The sequence below is a fragment of the Maylandia zebra genome, linkage group LG23, assembly GCF_041146795.1.
Source record: "Maylandia zebra isolate NMK-2024a linkage group LG23, Mzebra_GT3a, whole genome shotgun sequence".
Lineage (NCBI taxonomy): Eukaryota > Metazoa > Chordata > Actinopteri > Cichliformes > Cichlidae > Maylandia > Maylandia zebra.
In genome coordinates this window covers 21,076,865-21,099,053 of record NC_135188.1, presented here as the reverse complement: position 1 = coordinate 21,099,053, position 22,189 = coordinate 21,076,865, and the positions used below count along the sequence as shown (strand labels likewise).

At 38.7% G+C, this 22,189-nt stretch overlaps 1 protein-coding gene across 1 annotated transcript; it reads right to left on the bottom strand.

The window, feature by feature from the left end:
- Window positions 1-364: 364 nt before the first annotated feature.
- On the bottom strand, window positions 365-20,749 carry LOC101473760 (protein NLRC3). Its single transcript, XM_076880743.1, is given in 13 exon segments — window positions 365-1,379; window positions 1,544-1,590; window positions 6,176-6,337; window positions 9,978-10,151; window positions 10,501-10,710; window positions 10,713-12,282; window positions 12,453-12,681; window positions 12,830-12,908; window positions 13,909-14,025; window positions 14,110-14,235; window positions 17,849-17,968; window positions 19,161-19,284; window positions 20,509-20,749. Coding segments are annotated over 10 exon segments (3,207 nt in total). The 5' UTR covers window positions 14,187-14,235; window positions 17,849-17,968; window positions 19,161-19,284; window positions 20,509-20,749; the 3' UTR covers window positions 365-837.
- Window positions 20,750-22,189: the final 1,440 nt, after the last annotated feature.

The window sequence follows — 22,189 nt, the reverse complement described above, 5'->3', positions numbered from 1 at the left end:
AGACAGTCGGTCCATATATCGGTTGGTAAACTTAACGTGGGAAGGCTTTACAAACATTCAGAGATAAACTTACACACTTGCTTTACTTCTCTGGGATACCTTTCTCTGAGATGAAATGGCGGTTTGGTAGCAAGGCTCCAAATGCTCAACCAGACCGCCGACAGGTCTCGCACGCCACAGCCACTCTATCACATGACGCATACTCCTCCAACGTGCTAAGGTCATAAGCTGGGTTACACTATGTTGCAAGTTTTGTGATTTGCTTTTCTGATAGTTAATGGATCGGATTACATTTTTTATTTCTCTCCAGTATTCGATCTATCTATTTTTTCTGCTGATAAAACAGGAAAGTCAAACTGTAACGTGCAGGCTAGTCAGACAGTTTTATTTTTAGATTGGAAACTGAACAGGCTTACAATGAAAGTAGAAAACTGGAAACCAGGAAGACAAAATAATGATTCAGCAATGTACAAAGCTGAGAACTAATACATTTATAACTGTTTTCTAAAGGATCATTTAATGCCATTACAGGCTAGCTAAAGTCTAGCTATCGCTTCATCATTCTAACAGCAAAAGTAAAAATCACAATGAGCCCTGGATGCTCATTAAACTTGTAACCATAGACAATAATGTGTGAATGTCTCTGAGCAGTTTGTAAATTCATCTTTTGGGTAACTGCTGTTCAGTGATTCCATAATTTAAAACAGTTTAAAACATTAACTGACTGAATCCATGAATCTGAAAACGTGTTTCTGAGTGAAAGAGACAGACATGTACAGACTATCTGTTCAACAGTCAGAGCGTTTCTCTAACAGGAGGAACCTCTTTACACTCAACTCAGCACAGAGTAACTGAGGAACCAGGAAACCAGACTGTAAATCCAGGATAAAGAGGTTCAGTGAATGTGGTGTTGAAGGTGTGGAGGTGGATCAGAGTGTCAGAGGAGACTCTGTAGAAGGACAGAGTGCCAGCAGGATAATCCACATACACTGCTACTCTGTTAGAGACAGAGGAGGAGGAGGATGGGGGGTACAGATATGTTTCTCTGTTACCGTGAACGACAGAGTAACCCTTAACATTAGAGGAGAACAGACTCCAGGACTGATCATTCCTTCCAAACACACAGTCTTTACTGTCTCCTTTTCTTCGGATTGTTCCATAGCTCACCGATATTTGAACCTCTACTTTCCACTCAACCTCCCAGTAACAGCGACCAGTCAGACCATCTCTACACAGCAGTTGAGGATACTGGTAATCAAATCTGTCTGGATGATCAGGATATGAATGAACCTCCTCAACATGTGTCACCTTCCTGTTGTTGTCAGACAATTTGAGATTTCTGTGTACTGTGTTTTTGTCGATTGTGAGTTGACAGGAATCTGATGGAGAGAACAAACACAATCCAGCTGCAGTTATTGATCCATCATCTGTTCATTGATTGACACTTTGATGATGACTCCTGACATCAGAGATGTGAATGAGTGATGTGACAGTTTGAAGATGGTTGAATGTTTTTAATGAATCACATTAAAAACACACTTACACTTCCTCAGACCTGGTGTCAACCATCGGACTCCAGCAGGCTCCACCCTGAAAGGAGGAGGGGGATCAGACCAGCAGAGTCTCTTTCAGCATGCACACATGGACATTACATTGCTCTCATACACATTGTTAAGTTTTTATTTTTTCATTTTTAAATTGCATTATTTAGTTCATTTAAATCAAACTGAGGTTCATTTTCTACGTTGGAACAGTCAAACATTTTGACACATTTAAAGAAAATGTCTCTAAAGTCCCTTCCTGTGGTTGTCATGTAAGTATCTTCAATCAGACCGTTATGTTTTTTTGCTTTTATTACTTCTCTTAAATATAACCTGGTCAAATAAGTTTAGATATTACATAAGTAATCAGATTTTCAATCTGACATTTTGGTATATTTTATTACTGATTAAATGAATCAAGTGGATTAAATTACTGTTGATTTCAACTGTTCCTGGATAGAAATACACATCGATACAGAAATGATTTAATGCCATGCTGAAGAAAGACTACTAGTTACAGCAGCAATTAGAGATATATTAGAAAAGTAAAATCAGAAAAAGGTAAATAATGGGGCTCTATGGGTGTAGGTGACTGGGCAGGACAAAGCTGGCCCTCTTTACCAGTCTACCAGTTTGTGGTTTCGAAACAGTCCCTCAGCATCTCATTGGGTTCTGTCAGGTCACACATTTTAACAATTTTGCTGAATTTCTTCAGGGTGAAATGATGTGGATTCAGTTTTTTAGAAATCCACCACATCCCCTCCGACCCGATCTACAGAGCTCACTGCTGATGGTGTTTTATTCACCTTGGGGATGTAGTCTGAAGCAAATGTTGGAAGCTGTGATCTGAAAAGCTGAGTGGGGATGAGGGGTGGCATGGGAATCGATGCATGGAGTTGCTTATTATCAAGTCAGTCTGATTGACATTTCTAGATTAAATAACTCTGTGAGTTAGTGTAATGTTCATCTGAACTGAAATTAGTCTGTGGAATTGGAAGGTTTCTTTGTAATGATGTAATTAATTCATAATTCATTAATATTAAGTTGAAATTCATGGGACCACAGGGCCTAGCCTTTGCTCCACATGTGCATCAGTGAGCCTTGGTCACTCATAACCCTGTCACTGATTTACCACTGTTCCCTGGACCACTTTTTATAGATACTGACCACTGCAGACTGGGAACTCATAATAAGAGCTGCAGGTTTGAAAATGCTCTGATCCAGTCATCCAGCCATCACAATTTGGCCATTGTCAAACTCACTCAAATCTTTAAATTTGCCCATTTTTCCTGCTTCTAAGTCAATGTTGAGGACAAGGTATTCACTTGCTCCCTAATGTATCCCACCAACTAACAGGTTAGTGTTATTCACTTTAGCTGTTAGTGGTTATGATGTTGTGCCTGATCTGTGTATAAACACAGTATGCAAAATAGACTGTTCAATGTGAGTGAAGTTAACACTTTGATTTTCTGTCATTGTTTTCTGAATTACTGTGGACACATGGCACTGTGCATCAACATGATGCACACCAGTCTTCAACTGAACAGGGCAGAATATTGACCTCAGAACCTCTGCCCTCAAAGAATAGGTATGTTGAATGACACCCTTTTAAGCAAGGGATTTCACAAGCTGGAATACTGTATTCTCCTCTGAACTATTCAACATGTTTTGAGCAGAGAGACTGTCACAGAAAGCAGAGCACAGACTTTTACAGAAGGCATCAAAGGCACAGGTGTTCATGAAACAGTGCTGTCCTTTGCCAAGCTTGACTGGCTGTTGATTATTTCCATTTTTACTTCTTTCTTTTTTTACTGGATCTGAGTGGAGCCATTCAGGACCAAGGGAGAAGTATGAAGTCAATTTCCTCTTCTTTGGTGGGACTGCAAGACCTCTCCAGTTTGTGGAGGCCTGGTGTGGATTCTGAAGCTTTACCATCCTGTCCAGCAACTTCTGCTTCTTTTCACAGCAAAGGTCACACACTGGACCTTGTTTTTTTTTACTTTGGGTTTAAATAATGATTTTATTTGCTCTGAGGACATTTTTATTTCTGATCACTATGTTATTATTTTTAACTTTTCTTTTAATGAGCCTTTGTCCCCCGTTATATGGATGGTTAGCTCTTGCATCTTAAACTCCTCCTCAGCAGAGAAATTTGTGAATGCTTTTAACTTACAGCTATCTCCTCAAAATGGTATTGATTTCTCAACCAGTCTTTTTAATAATTATTGCCTTTCTATTTTAGATGAAATTTGTCCGGTTAAGACGAGGAGTGTTTCTGCCTCCAAATCTCCTCCTTGGCTAAATGACAGTATTCGTTGTCTAAAATGTGATTGTCGTAAAGCGGAGCGCAGGTGGAGGAAAACTCATCTAAATGTTCACCTCCTCTATCTTAAGGACCTTTTAGCTTCTTTTAATAATGCGATCGGAGATGCGAGGGCTGCCCATTTCTCACACTTGGTTACAAAGAGCAGAGGCAATCTTAAGGTGCTATTCAACACCATAAGTGACATTCTGTTCTGCCTGCAGCCCCTATTTTTTCTAACGAGGACTGTGAAAATTTTCTCTCTTTTCTGCTTGCAAAAATTCATAACGTGAGAATCAATTTTACACACTCAGCACCTGTTATCTCGATCTCTACCCCATCTCGGCCCATTATCTTGGATACTTTCTCTCCTGTTTCACTACCTGAGCTAGTGAAATTAGTGAATTCTGTGAAAGCATCCTCCTGTTCACTTGACATTGTACCTGCATCATTATTCAAAAATGTCTTCCAGTCTATTGGCCCATGTGTGCTGACTTTAATCAACTCTTCACTGGCATCTGGTATAGTTCCGGTTCATTTTAAAAACGCTGCTATTCTCCCACTTTTATCTTGATGAATAATGATGCAGGAAAATGCTCTGTTCTACTCATGTTGGACCTCACATCAGCTTTCGACACAGTTGACCATCACATCCTCATTGAAAGGCTGAAAAATTGGGTTGGTGAATCTGGAACTGCATTAGAGGGGTTCTCCTCTTATCTCCATCACCAATCCTTTTCTGTGGCAGTCTCCGATTTTAGGTCATCCTCTACCTCCCTTACTTATGGTGTCCCTCAAGGGTCAGTTTTGGGGCCTTTATTGTTTTTAATATAGCATATAATGGGCTCTTTTGAGGACATTTCTTATCACTGTTATGCTGATGATATTCAGTTGTACGTTTCTTTTATGCCCGAGGATTTATCTAAGCTTCAGCATCTGAATGATTGCTTAGATTTGATCAAACGTTGTGTTTAATTTAACAAAAGTGTAAAGAGCTATTGGCGTCATCTTTTCACCAAGTTCTTTGCACAGATTTTGCCATATTTCAACACTTGGAGTTGAAATGTTTCATTTTTTTTGACTGCTTCTTTTGAAGCACCAAGGACTTCCAACACTGCAGTTTTGTTTACCACTGATTTCTTTGGCATCTGTTAAGCAAAATTAAAAAATATATTATATCACTGCTTTAATTTGGTTATAACTGTAGTTCAAATAATCAAGTGAAAATAAAATTACTTACTTTGATGCACTGCATTGAAATAGTGAACTGAAGTGTTGATGATTGCTGTTGATCACGATATCTAGCTTAAAATGGCTTCTGTGCCAATTTTAAATTCCTGTTTTGTTCAGTTCAGCTGTTTATTTCATTTAATTTAACTTTTTATTTTTGTGTTGCTTTAAATAACATTATTCTATGTTGTGCACTAATTTAGAAAAACACTGCCGTTTGTTCATAAAAAGTGCTATGAATAAAAACTTTTTTTTTTTAATTCTGCAAGCTTGCATGCTCTAAAATGTACAGAAAAAATGCCTGGTGCTTGTCAGGTTCTACCACAGTTTTAATTATAAACCTTTTCTAATGATTTATTTTTGATCAAGCCAGGCTGAAGGTTTCCCCTGCGTACAGTCTTTCTGCTAGGATAAACAGGCCGTAAACCTGTCTCTATACAAAGAATACAGAAATACTGAAAATGAGTTAATAGTTAAACCTACAGAGATCAAAATGATGAATAAATGGTGCCCACCTACATAAATACCTCTTGTTATTGTTCAGTTAGACTGGTGTTTTTGTTGTAAGCAAAGGAAAGATTGCTCTCAGTGTGTTATTGTTCATGTCACATCTACATCTGTTCTCAGCTGCATTTGAATAAAGTTATTGTTCAGTTAGACTGGTGTTTTTGTTGTAAGCAAAGGAAAGATTGTTCTCAGTGTGTTATTGTTCATGTCACATCTACATCTGTTCTCAGCTGCATTTGAATAAAGCACCAAATCCACACTTTAAGCTTAAATTTCAAAACTTACATTTAACTACTGATTTTATCTACTGTTCTGATTTTATCTGTTTTGATTTTATATACTGTTGTTTGTTTGTTTGTTTGTTAGTTAATTAGTTAGTTAGTTTATTTGCTTGTTTTATTCAATTTTAAATCATGCTTTTTATTTGTTCTTGTTTCTAATGTCTCTGTAAAGCACTTTGAATCACCTTGTTGTTGAATTGTGCTATACAAATAAACTTGCCTTGCCTTGCCTTACATGAAACAAACAAGAGCTAAGTGAAGTACACAGAAAATGTTTCCAGCTCTTTCTCCTCTATCAGATATTCTTTCCATACCTGAGAGTGTCCAGGCTCAAGTGTAGATCCTTTAGCAGCTTCATTCCTGAGTCTCCAGGATGATTGTAGCTCAGGTCCAGCTCTCTCAGATTTGAGGGGTTGGAGCTCAGAGCTGAAGCTATAGAAGTACAGCCTTCCTCTGTGATCAGACAGCCTGAAAGACTGCAGACACACAAAAATAACAATCCATCTGTGAACACTTTATTTTAAATTTTTTTTAGTTTTTCTAAAAAACACATCCATATTCATTTTCATCCATTAAATCAATGTATCTTTATTTATAGTGACCACATGCAACAGACAACAACAGCTGTTTCAAGTTGTTAAATTGTGTAAGGTGTAAGGCGTTTATTCTAGCATGGCTAAAATGTGGTTCAGTCACCTGATCCAGTCCTAACTGTAAACTATAAGTATGAAGGGCGTCTTTTTTCTGAACTTCTGGTTCCATAGAAGAGAGATCTCTATCCTAGTTATACAAATTCTAACAGCCATAAGTAATTCTGCAGTCTTAGTGTCAAGTGCTCTATTTGAATGGATAAAGTAAGTACCGAACACAGCACCAATTTTCTAAGTAAAGTTATTTCTAAAGGTGCTATTGGCATGAAATTCTCAAAAGATATGTGTAATAACCCATCCAATCCACACTTGCAAAGAAATTAAACCATAGATGTCCTTAAATCAAGTTTTGTGTAATAAACTTGATTTAAGGACACAGGAAAAATGTTTTCTAGTGTTGAAAATTTTAGTAAGAGTTCTTCTTCTTTTTTTCTTTTTTTTCTTTTTTTTTTGTCTAAAAGCTTTTGTTGGCGGTGACAACTTCAAGATGCCTCCTGTATGGAGAAATTAGTCACATGCATCGTTCAGGTGTGGTTCTTCATCAAAAATAATCTTCAAATCTGGAAGGCTCCAATCTACGAACTCTGACCTTTAGATCTTGCTATAGATTTTCAGTTGGATTCAGTTTGGGTGATTGGCTGGGCCAATCTTTACTTTCTTTCTCTGAAAACAATTGAGAGTTTCCTTGACTGAAACATCCACACTCATTTCATTTTCATCATCCTGGTAGATGGCAACAGATTTTTATCAAGAATGTCTCGTTGCATTTTTCCAAACATCCTTCCTTCAAGTATATGAAGCATGCAAGTGCCCTGTGCTGAAAAATACCAATACACTATGATGTTCCCACATCCAAACGTCACTGCTGGTGTTTTGGGGGTGAAATACAGTGAAATACTATGGCATCCAAAGATTTTAATTTAGGTCCAATCTGAACAGACTATATTCTCCTAGTATTTCACAGGCTTGTCTAAATATTTTTCAGCAAACTTTAAATCATGGTGTTTCTTCAGTAATGGATTCTTGCACGATCAGAGTGCTAATAGGCCATGGTGGTTGAGTGAATTACTTTTCTTAGCAACAATTATACCTGCTGTTTCCAGGTCTTTCAGTATCTCCTCACAAGTGGTTCTTGGATCTTGGATAATTCTTTTCACTTGTCTGTCTGGCATTTGTGGGGAGCACCTTGTCATTGTCAGTTTATTTTGAAATTATGTTCTTTCTACTTCTGGATTATGACGCCAACAGAGCTCACTGGAACCTTCTGTAGTTCAGAAATTCTTCCTTAGCCTATACCATCAGTATGCTTTGCAGCAATTGTGAAGGTCTTGAGAGATCTCATCAGTTATACACATAGTGATATTTTTCTTGTGTGACACCTTGGTTATGAGACACATAGGCCATCAGTTGTGACCCTGACAAATCATATTAACTTGCATTGAGTGGAAAGATTGCTTTCTAATTACCATGATGTTCCATGCCTTTTTACACCTCCTTTGCTTCATGTATTCAATACTTTTTTCCCTGTATCATTTCTCATTGTCACACATAATTAATGGCCATCTATGGTTTGATTTCTTTGTTTGTTGCTGACATCTGGTGATAATTTCATGTCAACAGCACCAAATAGAAATATATTTACTTAGAAAGTTGGTGATGTGTTAATGTTTATTTTTGCTGTTGTAAATGAGAAGAAGTTGTTGCTCTGGATATAGCAGGAAGCCACTGATGAAAAGCCAATATGGATAAAATTTGATCTCTCTCTTTCTAGTCACTCTCAGTACTCCCACTGGAAGGTTTTGCTTAAGCTAAAGACTCTTCAGAGAGCTTTTAAAGCAGTTTAACCTCAAAGCAATAAATGCTACCCATCAGCACTACTCTGAGACTTTGTTTCTAATTATAGAAACATTAAATAGAGCAATTCCAGTTATTTGTTAAATGTGCACATCAAAGAACATATCATTAAAAAAGTGTATTCAAGTTTCAGGACAATGTTACCAGAAGCTGAGGTAATGCCATCTAGAATAAGTATAAATTAAAAACCAAAAATTAATACATTCTTAAACATCAAGCTAAAGGTAGTCACCCTCGTACTAAATACTCATTCAATTTCAGATTTTTATTTTTTGGTTGTAACTTCAGTAACGATTTCAAACTATTCCAAAGGCAATAAGTTCAATTCAATTCAATTTTATTTATATAGCACCAAATCACAACAAAAGTCGCCTCAAGGCGCTTATAAGTTAAACCCTTGTGAGCTAAGAAAACAATTGATGATTATTTGATTTAAAATGATATCGGAACAGGCCTTGCATTACCATAAAAGGGCTGACTGGATATATTACTTTGATTTGTAGACTGTGGCAAACTTGCGACAAAAATAAATAGGCCCAGAGAACAGTTAATATTTGATGTGTTTGTGATGTTCATTTTATATTTAAGGTAAAGGGGTTGCAATTATAGGGAACAACTCGGAGTTAGCATTAGTGTAGGATGTGTTGGCTGCAATGGATTGTGAAAGTCAAGAATAAATATACTTATAGGACTAAGGAATAAGAAGGAAACTTTGAAATGAATTAGTCTTCGTTTATTAATATGGGTTCTGCTCAGTGTTTAACTCAGTCTAATCCTCATGTGTTATCCATCCATGAAGTTTCAATACTATTAACAAGACAATCTACCTGTGTGAAAGTAAAGTTTAGGTAGCGTCTATAAATTGTGGTGACACATGGCATCGAAGAAAAACAAAGTCAAATCACTTCCATCTAATTGAGATTTGCAGGGTGTGAAGTATATCACAGTCAACATTAATTGCTGTGACATTAAATTCCCAATACTCTCATTTTGAGAAATCAACCTTTGAAAGTCCATCTATGCATTTGCGTCTGCTTATTCTTTTCAGGGTCGTGGGGGGTGGATGGAGCCTATCCCAGCTGTCTTAGGGCGAGAGGCGGGGTACACCCTGGACAGGTCACCAGTCTATGACCTGACCATAGACATAGACAACCATTTGCACTCACATTCACTCCCACATTCACACCTATGAGCAATTTTCAAATTAACCTATCCCCACAAAGTGAATGTCTATGGACTATAGGAGGAAGCTGGAGGACCCAGGGAGAACATGCAAACTCCACACAGAAAGACTTTGAAAATATATATTTTAAAATTCCAGAATATTTCGTTGCAAAGAGTGAAAAGAGTAAAAAATAGAAATACACCTGGACATGTAATTCTCTGGGTTTAAACTAGCCTGGTAACTGGTGTATGTTCAAACCAGTGTCATGCATATCAGTAATTGTTACCAGTTCAAAAACAAAAGAATTTGAAGAAGAAAAACCTTTTCAGACAATATTCCAACCAAATTTAATTCAAAGTGACTAAAGAATTCTGCACAGGTAGTGGCTTATGCACTAATATGGTTCAGATTTTAAGTGGTAATCAGTGTAAAAGTCTGAAACCTGACCTGAGAGTTTCCAGTTTCCAGTATGGACTCTTGAGGCCAACAGACAAAAGCTTCACTACTGAATCCCGCAAGTTGTTGTTACTCAGGTCCAGCTCTCTCAGACTAATGGGCGGGGAACTGAGAAGTGAGGACAGAGCATCACAGCTTCTCTCTGAGAGGTCACAGCCACTAAGTCTGAAAAACAATGATAATAGTGGTTAAATTAAATCACTTAATATTGAACGTATTAAAGGAAAACAGAGTGTGTACTACAGTTCTTGGTTATTTAAAATAAATTAAAACATGTCTCAAATTTGTCAAATATAAAACACCTTAAATTTGCCCAGTAAAAACACAACTATGCCTATATAATTAAATCTAAACCAGTGAGGAGCTGGTAGATTTAGTCATACTTGTGTAGTACCCACTGACACAGGCACACTAGGCACAGTCTGTGTTTTGTTTTCTTTTTTTGTTGTTCTGTTTTGTTCAGGTAAGTAGAATAAACATTTTAAACAGACACAGATGAGTCCATTTTACTTACAGAGCTTTGCTGGAGGCTTTGACCACGGGCAGCAGCCTTAGAAGAGCCTTCTCTGAGCCAGAGTATTTCTTCAGGTCAAACACATTCATATCTTTTTCTGATGACAATAAGATGAAGACCAGAGCTGACCACTGAGCAGGAGACAGTTTATCTGCAGAGAGATCTCCCGATCTCAGGGACTGTTGGATCTCCTCCACTAGAGAACAATCATTCAGTTTAAACAGTGGAACAGATTGATATTTTTCTCTGCAGACAGATTCTCACTGAGCTTCTTCTTGATATACTGAACTGTTCCCTGATTGGTCTGTGAGCCACTTTCTGTCTGTGTCAGCAGGCCTTGTAGGAGAGTCTGATTGGTCTGAATTGAAAGACCCATGAGGAAACGGAGGAACAAGTCCAAGTGTCCATTTGGACTCTGTAAGGCCTTGTCCACAGCAGTCTCATAGAAGTATTCATCTGTTTCACACTGATGCGATGATTTTTGTTGCTCGTCCAGCAGATTAACTCCAGAGTTAATAAATGTCAGGTGGACATGAAGAGCAGCCAGAAACTCCTGAACACTGAGATGAACAAAGCAGAACACCTTATTCTGGTACAGTCCTCTCTCCTCTATAAAGATCTGTGTGAACACTCCTGAGTACACTGAGGCTGCTCTGATATCGATGCCACACTCTGTCAGGTCTGATTCATAGAAGATCAGGTTTCCTTTCTTCAGCTGCTCAAAAGCCAGTTTTCCCAGAGACTCAATCATCTTCCTGCTCTCTTGACTCCAGTGTGGATCTGTCTCAGATCCTCCATCATACTTGACTTTTTTCACTTTGACCTGAACCACCAGGAAGTGGATGTACATCTGAGTCAGGGTCTTGGGCAGCTCTCCTCCCTCTCTGGTTCTCAGCACATCCTCCAGAACTGTAGCAGTGATCCAGCAGAAGACTGGGATGTGACACATGATGTGGACACTTCTTGATGTCTTGATGTGGGAGAATATCCTGCTGGCTTGCTGTTCATCTCTGAATCTTTTCCTGAAGTACTCCTCCTTCTGTGAGTCATTGAACCCCCTGATCTCTGTTACAATGTCAACACATTCAGGAGGGATCTGATTGGCTGCTGCAGGCCGTGTGGTTATCCAGAGGCGAGCAGAGGGAAGAAGATTCCCCCTAATGAGGTTAATCAACAGCACATCCACCGTGGTGGACTTTCTAGGGTCAGTTAGGATTGTAGCTTTGTGGAAGTCCAGAGGAAGTCGACACTCATCCAGACTATCTAAGATAAAAACAACCTGGAAGTCTTCAAAGCTGCAGATTCCTGCTTGTTTGGTTTCAGTAAAGAAGTGATGAACAAGTTCCACCAAGCTGAACTTTTCCTCTTTAAGCACATTCAGCTCTCTGAAAGTGAATGGAAATATGAGCTGGATGTCCTGGTTGGCTTTGCCTTCAGCCCAGTCAAGACTGAACTTCTGTGTTAGGACTGTTTTCCCAATGCCAGCCACTCCCTTTGTCAACACTGTCCTGACTGGTTGTTCTCTTCCAAGTGAGGCTTTAAAGATGTCTTCTTGTTTAATTGTTGTTTCTGGTCTGTCTGGTTTCCTAGATGCTGTTTCAATCTGTCTGACCTCATGTTCTTCATTGACCTCTGTAGTCTCTCCCTCTGTGATGTAGAGCTCTGTGTAGATCTGATTCAGAAGGGTTGGGTTTCCTGTTCTAGCAACCCCCTCAAACACACACTGGAACTTATTCTTCAGAGAAGATTTGAGTTCATGTCGAAAATCTGGAGCAAATATTTCTGAACACACAAAATAAATACATTTAATTATGGAATTATTATTTAGTAAATACGCTTACATTTTTCTTGCCTAAAGAATAGGTTTTTGAATCTATGTTGGTCCATTTCTTGAGACATTCCTAAATTTCCCATTTATGCAGCAGCTTAAATCTTTAAAGACATCCTCTTACTGCTCTGCAGACAGTCAGCCAGTTCCTCCTGCTTCAGTTTCCTTAGGAAGTGCAGTGTGATTTTCAAAAATGCTTCTGTGCTGTTTCTGTTCTCCTCTTTATCTTCACCCTCCAAGACCTCCTCATCCTCTTTCTGGCTCCCTAAGGATTCTGGGTAATCTGAACTTAGAATTTTCTGGATCTCCTTCAGCTCATTCTTCACAAAAGTGATGATGTTGTCCTCCAGTAGCTGGAACAGAAGATGATATGAATAATCCAGCCAGACTGAAATTGACCAAAACCTCAGACGATGGAAACATTAACAATTCAGTGGTCTATAAAGTCCAGAATGGAGTAAACAGAACAGATGTAAGAGCTGTTTTTCTGCATGTACAAACCATAAATACAGAGTCCAAATGTGTCTGATGGTGTTTGGCAGGTTGATCAATGGGAACCTTTGAACTCTTCTGGTCCACTCTATAAAGAGTCATAAAGAATTAGTTCACACTTTCCACACAGAGATAAATACAAGCTAAAGGACACAACAGATGCTTTGCTGTTTGTCTTGGTGTCAAATTGAGAATCTTCTCTCTGACATTTGAGAAGATCAGATCAGGTGACAAGTATGAAGAGTTTTGTTTTGGATTTTGTTTATTTTCATTTTTATGTTTCGGACTAGTCAGGTCTTAAATTTTAAAGCCAAAATAATAAATTTATCTGAACCCCTCTATGAAGTACATCCCATGAGATCAAGAACTTTGTGAACATTCTTCACAGAGCTTGTCATCCATCTTCATTATTGTCCTTTTTGATAGGTTTTTGTGGCTGATGTTAACTCAGAGTTAGAAATCATGGCTGTTATGCTTGTCTTAAAGAAAGAAATAATTAATTAATCTACTTGACATTTTTATGACTTAAAAACGGGTTACCCTCCCAAAATAAACCATATATCTCACTAATTAGGAATTTCTTTAGTATCAAACAATTTGCACTATCAAAAGAGCCATAACTAATCATAATCACCAGGTGAACCTCTTTTAAAATAAAAACTATAAAAACGAAAACTTTCTAAACTAACCATTAGTACTAATTAGCTTGCAAAACAAACACTCTTCTTTAACAGGTGTTCATATAGTAGTATAACATATGATATAAATGTACTTAAAACGTGTAAATAGGTCAGCACAAATCCAGTACATAGGTACAAACATCTAGCATAATAATTCCCACTCCAACTTCATGGCCTTCCAGTGTATTTAGGTAAATTGTGTTAATACAATATGTAAAAAGTACACTCACTATAGAAACATATCCTACAAATACTCATTCTTCAATCTTTGACTGCTGTATTTATGAAAAGAAAAACTCCCAAAACACACAGCTTTACATACGAACATAGAAATGTGTGTGAAAAGAGCTGAGCTGGCATTAAACATAATGTAAACATTTTAAGAAACAGCATTTAGTGACACATTACCTCTCTGCAGCAGAAGAATTTTCTTTGAAATCAATATTAAAGTTCTTTGACTCATCACTTTTTAAGGACACACAGCTGGGTTCAGGTTGATGTTTACGTTTAGTTCCTCGTTTCTTCCTGTGAATAATGATGGAGCAGTGATGTGAGTGCTGAGCTGTGACATGGAGAAGAGTCATGGACCGTTAGAGATTGTCATCTCACCTTTGAGCTGTGGTCTGGCTCTCTCTGGCTCTTTTAGAGGGAGGGACTCCCTCCTCTCTGTCCTCACACTGATCCATGCTGCTAAATACACATACACATCAGCTTACACACACTTTCTACCTTCACCTGCAGAGGAAACAAATCATTCATGTGCACATCAACTGAAATCTTCTTTTCCATCACATGTGCTGTCCAAATGTCAGCTGCTTCTTTTGTCCTTCCTCTCAGTGTCAGCTGAATGCAGTCAGACAGCAGTGTGAGGCAGAGGAAGCTGCCATCAGCTGCTCTACTTCTACTATCAGTCCACTAGATGGAGCCATAAAGCACACATGATGCATTCACTGACACACACTAATTCACTGTGACTGGAAGTTTGACCAATTTACAACTTAAAACACTCATAAATATTGTGTTTTACATCTGATTACCCACTGAATGACCACTGAACGACCCACTGAACTGAATTTGGTGGTGAAAAATGTTTGTTATGCTAATTTAAGAGCTGTTGAAATAGACCAGTCAACACTAAAGTAAGGGGTGGGAGGTGAACACGACAGGAGGGCTAGATGCAGGAAACTCAGTCGCTTCCTTTGGCAGATCTAAATCTCAGACTAACCAATTTCACTCTGGCTTAGTGAACAGCTGTGGACAGAAGAGATACTAGATGATGGATCTTCAAATTCCTTATCACTAGAATGTTGTGCATCTGGAGAAAATGAAAAAAAGTGATGTCATAGAGCAAACTGCATTTAATTTTTGAAAGTGCTGAAGAAGAATCTCCACCCCACACATGGACTGACACACAGGTGAGCTACTTCCTGGAAGGAGTCAAGACTCCACCTGAAGCAGGACAGGAAGGAGATGCTCAGCAGGAGCAGCAGACTTTAACATCAAAAGTAAAGGTTCCTTCTTTTCTTCTTTTTCCATTTCCTCACTTTAAACATCTCTGATTTTCCTGTAAATATCACTCTCCCAGGTGACACAGGAACATCTCTCTCCTTTCCTTCCTGTTGGCATTAGATTAAATCTGCCCTTTGATTTCCCTCCCATCAACATGTTCAGGAAGCAGGCACAGCATAACTTCACAAAACCTCATTTGATCTCATGAATAAGATCAAATCAAAGTTTTTCTGTGTCTCTACACAAACAGAAAGCATTAAAGTTCAAAGCTCCATTCTTACTGAGGATGAGCCATTTTTAAATACAGATCATGTTGGGACACAATAAGTAGCTGTGAGCCAGGAAATGACTGGAACTGAATTGGATACAGGCGTGATCAAATTTAAATTCGCGCTGCCGCCGCTTTCCACGCAGCCAGCCCCTTGAACTTTGAATTGTGGACTTTTATGCCGTCTACCTCTGGGTCAACCCACTGAAGTGTTTGGCCTGTAGGGAAAGTAACACGCCTTCTAAAGAGCACAGATAGCCACATAAGAACAGTAGAAGTCGCAGTGCGGGATAAAACATATACAAAAACCTGTAGCATGTCTCATCCCCCTGCCTTCACTTCCTGAAAAGGACTTTTGACTATGGTAATTTAAACATATTTCCAACTAGAAATATGGGGGCGGCTGTTGTAAAGATTCTTGTTTTTCTTACCATTTTTTCCCCACTCTCCTTCAGCTCACCAGATTGGCCTTGTTTCCTTTTCTCACCATTGATTGGCTCTGGACTTTGTCCCTTAATTGCACTCATCTGGCACACGTTATATAAGGACTGCACTCACTTACAGCTCACTCATTTCACTCTCACATAGGGTGGGAGCTGAGGTGAGTTTGATTTGGTCTCTTGAGTTTAAACCTTTATTTGTAAGTTAGGTTAGTGACTTGTAGTCCAACCTTGTTTTCTCATTTAGAGTTTACCAGTCCATGTGTGTCTTCCTTTAAGTTGAGTTACCACTGATTACAATTCAATCAACTGAAATATACTTCAACAGATTGATGGCTGTTTTTTTCACATTCTGACCAGATGGTGATAACAACCTCAAACTTCCTTTGAACCTCTTCATTAGCACAATAATGAACTCTTCCATAAAACAATCTGGCCATCAAAATCAAACTGGAATCCGTCACGTGCACCAGTGTCTCATATCACATCTCCAGTTTTATAGTTTGACTATGAGCCCAGAGCTTCAGAGTCAAAGTGAAAACTGAGTCCTAATAAACATGTCATCATACTCAAACTTCACTGTTAAAGAGGACCAGACAGTTCTAGATGTGATGTAAAGTGGATGGTGAGAAACATTTCATGATGTTGAAGCTAACCTGCAGTCTTCTGATTAAGACACTCAGACAGTTATTCTGATGTGAGGAGAATACATCTCTACCTACAGACTCTACAAATATCAGCTCACAGACTTTTACAGTTTATTGTTGGAGGAACTTTGTGGTTTGATTGCCAAGACATTAAAGATGAAATAAATCTGTTCTCTACATAAACACGCTAACAAAACCTCAGAGAATCAATTAATCAAACTTCTGTTCTGAAACTCCACTTTCACAACAAAAGCTGCAGCTGCAGATGTTACTGAGGTTTTATCAGAGACACAGCGATCAAAAATAATCCTGAATTAACATCTATGGAAGATTTCTATGAAAATAAATAAATAATGGTGGTAGAGATATAGCCTCCAGGGAAGAATAAAAATCACATTGTGGCAGTACGCAGAGTTTTTAAATGGTTTTGAAAAAATCAATTATTTATTTAATGCAAATTGCTCATGATTCTATACATGCACATGTTGTGATTATTGAAACAGAAGTTTATTTAGATGAGGATAATAAATTAGTTTTCATTAACAGAACATAACAATGGCATCTTTCTAGTTTTATCATTATCCCTATTACCGCACATTATCAGCAATGAGTGAGACAGGCTATTTAATTTTACCTTTTATTTATTACTGATTTTCTGTCTATCTATCCACACCTTACATGTCACATATGTGATCGTTCACACTACCTGGTCTCCCTTACAATCTGTTGGTATTTTGTGTCTTGTTTGTAGGCACCATAGAACTGGTGTAGCTCGTATCAGTGGCACTGCAACTGATTATGTAGCTGTGAGGGACCAACTACAGCAGAACTGCAGTGAATCCCTCAAAGCCTCCATAAATCCATCCTGCAGTATCACTGTAGACTGACAAGCAGCACTCAGGGGGAACCAGCAGGGGGCGCTCACTGATTCCTGTTAAATATTATCCACGAATTATGGAGAATATTTAACAAATGAACATGAACCTTGATGCCCATAAAACAACTTGAGTATCAGTCATACTGGAGTCCAGCATTTGAACCATCTGAACTCAAATCAGAGCTCGTTTTATAGTTTATAGTTTGATTTGTGAGCCTCTATCTAATCTAATCTGTTCAGAGTTCACAAGAAAACTGAATCTTACTAAATATCACATTACAGTCTGATCTCCTCTGTTAAAGAGGCTCAAACAGTGGCAGATGTGATATGAAATGCAGAATGAGAAACATTTAATGAAGCTGGTAAAAACCTGCAGCCACCTGAAGACACTGACACAGACTGTTTGCCTGAAGAGAAGAGAGTAAACCAAATATCTACTTGTAGATTTTGTCAAGTTTATATTCAAGGCACATTATGGTTTTGAGTCTTTATCCAATGTATCACAGTCCTCATCAGTTTTCTGCATAAACACACTAACAAAGAGCAGCAGCTGATTTGTGATGAAGACAAAACCTCAGAGACTCTAATGAATCCAAGTTTCACTTACTCAGCTTCTTCCAATGAACTTCTTCACTCTTTGGTTCTCCACTGTGTGGACCACGTCTGTTCAGAAAAACAGAAAATCCTCTGCTTCTTCTCTGTGATCTGGCTGCCGCCACATTGAACACTTTAAATCATAAAAGAGTTTTAAGATGCATCTCAGAGCTCAAAGATCAGCTGCTCTACCTTTACCTAATGTCTTTGAACTTATCAATGATTACAACAACAGCAACAACTTCCTGCTGTGACTCTGATGCTGTAAAACAAACAGACACAGCCACACCCAGCCTGCTTGCTTTATTTGAAATATGAACATTTGTACTGCAAAGGTTGAAATATTAACAAATCTGTTTACAGACTACTTCTTCCAGTTAGTACAGATACCAGCATTACTTCAGACATCTGGAAGGAATCATGTTGGATAAATATAAGTAATAAATAATGGATGAATCTGATTATTTGTGAAAGAAAAGTGTTCCTGCAAACAACAACAACAAAAAACAACAACAACAACAAAACCCTAGATACTGGGCAGTGAAATGTGCTGCCCAGTATCAGAAAGCTTTGTCTCAGTCACAGGTCACAGATCCTCCAAAAGGATGATGAACCAAAACAGGGCTAAAAACTGAAACATGATTGTGCTGAACCACAATTAGTACATTTTCAGTAAATTTTTAACTATTTCGAGATTTGTCAGTTTTAAGGCAGCATAGTGGCTCACTGTTGCCTCACAGTGTGAACATCCTGAGTTTGACTCCACCACCAGTTCAGGGCCTTTCTGTGTGGAGTTTGCATTTTTTTCCTCCCACAGTCCAAAGACATGCAGCTAGTGGGGTTAGGTTAACTGATGATTCTAAACGCCCATAGATGTGAGTGTGAATGACTGTCTGTCTGTTTGTGTTAGTCATATGACAGACTGGCAACCTGTTATAAGTTGCTCAGAACAAAAACCATAATCTGAGCAAAAAAACAAAACAAATATATATATATATATATATATATATATATATATATATATATATATATATATATATATATATATATTAATGGGCATTATGATGGTGTAGACATGAGGAGTCAGAGAAGAGAGTAGTCGTGACAGAGCTGCTGACTTTACAAAGTAAGGTATATGAAGAGATTAAACTGATAATGCAAGCTAAAAATAAAACACACGTATGACTGTGTGTGACAGGAAAAGTAGTGAACAGAAGTTTACAATTAAAAGTGCGGCATGTTTGAAAAAGTTTGGTCCGTGACACTGAAAAATAGCTGCATAAGTTACCATTGGGAACATACCCCTGTAAGAACCCTGACATTACCTTGATAAGATCAAATCCTGCTTCGTAGTACAGACCTCAGTAACAGGACGTGTTCCAGTTGGATTCTTATATGTTGTGAGTAGAAGGACTAAGAAGGACTGGTGTTTCCCAGTCTGCAGTCTGCCTGCAGAAAACGAACCAATGGAACAAATTGAAACTGATTATTTCACACACATATTTCAGCTCACAGCTTTAAAATTACAACATTAAACCGTTGTTACTACAGAGAAATCTATCGTAATTTTTAAAAACACTTTGATTTAATACATTTCTGAGAAAGATCAACAAAGATCCATGAAAAGGACTCCGATTTATTCACAGATTAATTATTTATCACTGGAAACATTCTTCATGTGATCATGATTCTGTTTGCCTGTAGACGTAGTTCACGTTAACATCGATCTTTTTTTAAATTTAATGTTTTAGCAACATTTTATCTGTACTTAAGAGTTTTGAATATTTCAGTGTAAAATGCTGTCAGAGCACATCCAGACTCTCTGTAGATGTTCAACAACTCCCCAAAAATATATTCAGTGATGTTTGGAAGCAGTCATGTAGGGAAAAAGCTGCCCTGATGTCCACAAACTCAGTATTTCTAGATATGTATAGATCTTACCGAGATCACCGGCTCTGTCTCTACTTTGATGACAGACTGATGACATCAGCACTCATGCTGAACACAGAATGTGGGGAACTGATGAACTGATGTCTAACTGGAATTTAAGGTCTTTAAACACAAACTTGTGCAGATTAATTGTACTCTGATATCAGCTTTAGGAATAAGGTAATGATTTACAGACAGCTGCTTCAGGCTCCCCTGGGCGTGTCAGTGAGAAAGTCAGTAACAATTGTGATTGATATGTAATCAGCTTTAAATGATTATGTTTAAATTTAATAAAGTTTAATGAACAATAAAAGTTCATAAAAACGTTTGGTCCAGTCAGTCTCTGAGTAAGACCACTCTTCTGTGGGTGTAAACAGTGAACAAAAGCCTACTTCCTGTTAGAAGAGAATCAGAGGTTTGTGACGCAGTATTTGTATTTCGAGGTTTATGTCGAATTTTTGTTACATCTATATTAAACAATAATTTACACAGACCTGTCCCTCTATCCTCTGAGTTAAGCTGCTGACCATCAACTAACTGTTTCTGCTCTCATTCCCGGACTCTGATCACACACACAGAAAATGGCGAACAGGTTACCAGTCGCTTTGTTCGTGAGTCCGTTACTGTGAACTATGCAGCAGCAGATTTGTGCTGTTTGTGCTGGAACTAAGCTGCACACAGCTGATGTTAACTTAAAAAAAACAAAACAAAACAAAAAAACCCATCACAGACTGTTTTCATTACCTTCACATGGATACTCACACCGACAAGATCATCTGCGACACCAAGTTCAGGAAAACGAAAGTGAAACTTTAATAAAAAGAAGAAGAAAAAAAAAACTGGGACAGGACGGGTTTGTGAGAAAGCTGGTGCTCGGAAACATAAGTTTAGAATCACTTCCTTTGTTTAGGAATAAAAATTTAAAGGTTTGTTGGAGGGTTTAAAGAAGCTGAATCATTTTGTGTGACAGTTAAAGTCAAACACTTGTTGCAGAGAGAGACTGTCTCCGCTGATCAAACAGGTCTCACTGTAATGTCTCTTTAGTCAGACTCTGTCTCTGCACATTACTGACTGAAAGCTGTCACATTCTGTAATGTGAATGCAGATATATCTTACACTACATATACTCCTGTTTTAATACTCTGCTGAAGGAATACATTTTCTATCTGCAACCTGTTGAGTCTTATCTGACAGAGAAGGAAGCAGTGCAATAAAGCTGACATCACAGTTTTTCTAATCTGCAGCAAAATAACTGCAGGCAGTGGCGGCTTTTGATACGGGCGATACGGGCGGCACGGGCGGTTGCCCGGGGCGGCATCGTGGTGGGGGACGGCATCACGGGCATCAGCAAAAAGAAAAAAAAAAATAATAAAAATTGCTCGTACTCATGCTGCCACGACGTCATGCCAGCGCATATTGGGAATGTCACAGGCACCGATCGGTTTTCTATCGGCCATTTGCTGGGAGTAAGGGCGCCCTCGTTTGCGAGGTGCGCCTGCTGCTTGCGGCACAGGGAGGAGAGGGCGGGGCGGGGGCAATGGCGTGTCCAGCGGGGTGGCCTGGGGGGGCACAGGCCACCCCCCAAACCAGACTGGCCACCCCAGGTGCCACCCCAAAGGCAAAACAATAAAATTCAATCAAATATCAAATGTCCGATTATGTTTTCACGGTGACGCTCAGATATCCGAGTGTAAGTGAATGCAGCATCGCTTCTGCGCTATGCGCATCACGTTAGCAAAGGTAGGAGAGCCAAGCGCGAAAGATGGCACTGCAGGAAACAATTTTTCGGTGAAAGAAAATGAGGACAGAATAAATGTCCCGGTAAGTAATATCAAGTTTGTTGAGTTTAGTAAACTTCGGTGAAATTAGAATACCAAGGAAAAAAATAACACTTAAAGAATTATTGCAGCTGTGGAATATTTCAGACAGTATGCTACTGAGGGCAGCTAACATAAGAGTTATGCGTTATAAGATATAATCTAAGTCGTAACATTGCTGTATGGAGCTGCAGATTTGGTTGCAGGTTAACATAGCTGGACTGGCCATCGGGCATACCGGGCATATCCCCAGTGACTTATTTTTTATTTTTTTTGTAATGGCATGAACAATGAGAGGTGGTGGATTGGCCAGATGCAGGTCGATGTGTAGAAATAACTCCGTTGTTTGGTGGTGGCTATGACGGGGCTTCCACAGAGGCAACAGGTGGATGAGGGAAGGGGAGGCAGGAGGAGAGACCCGAAGCAGCCACCAGTCCGAGTGTCAGGTGAACTGAACTTCAGGTAAGAAGTTATGACCTGCAGTCTATCTGGGTCAGATATAAACCAAGTTTAGGTGGAGTTTATTTTCATGTTGCTGACTTTTTACTGTCAGTTGCAATAACTCATACTGCATTCTAGCCAGTTTGACGGAGTTTTTATACAGCTGG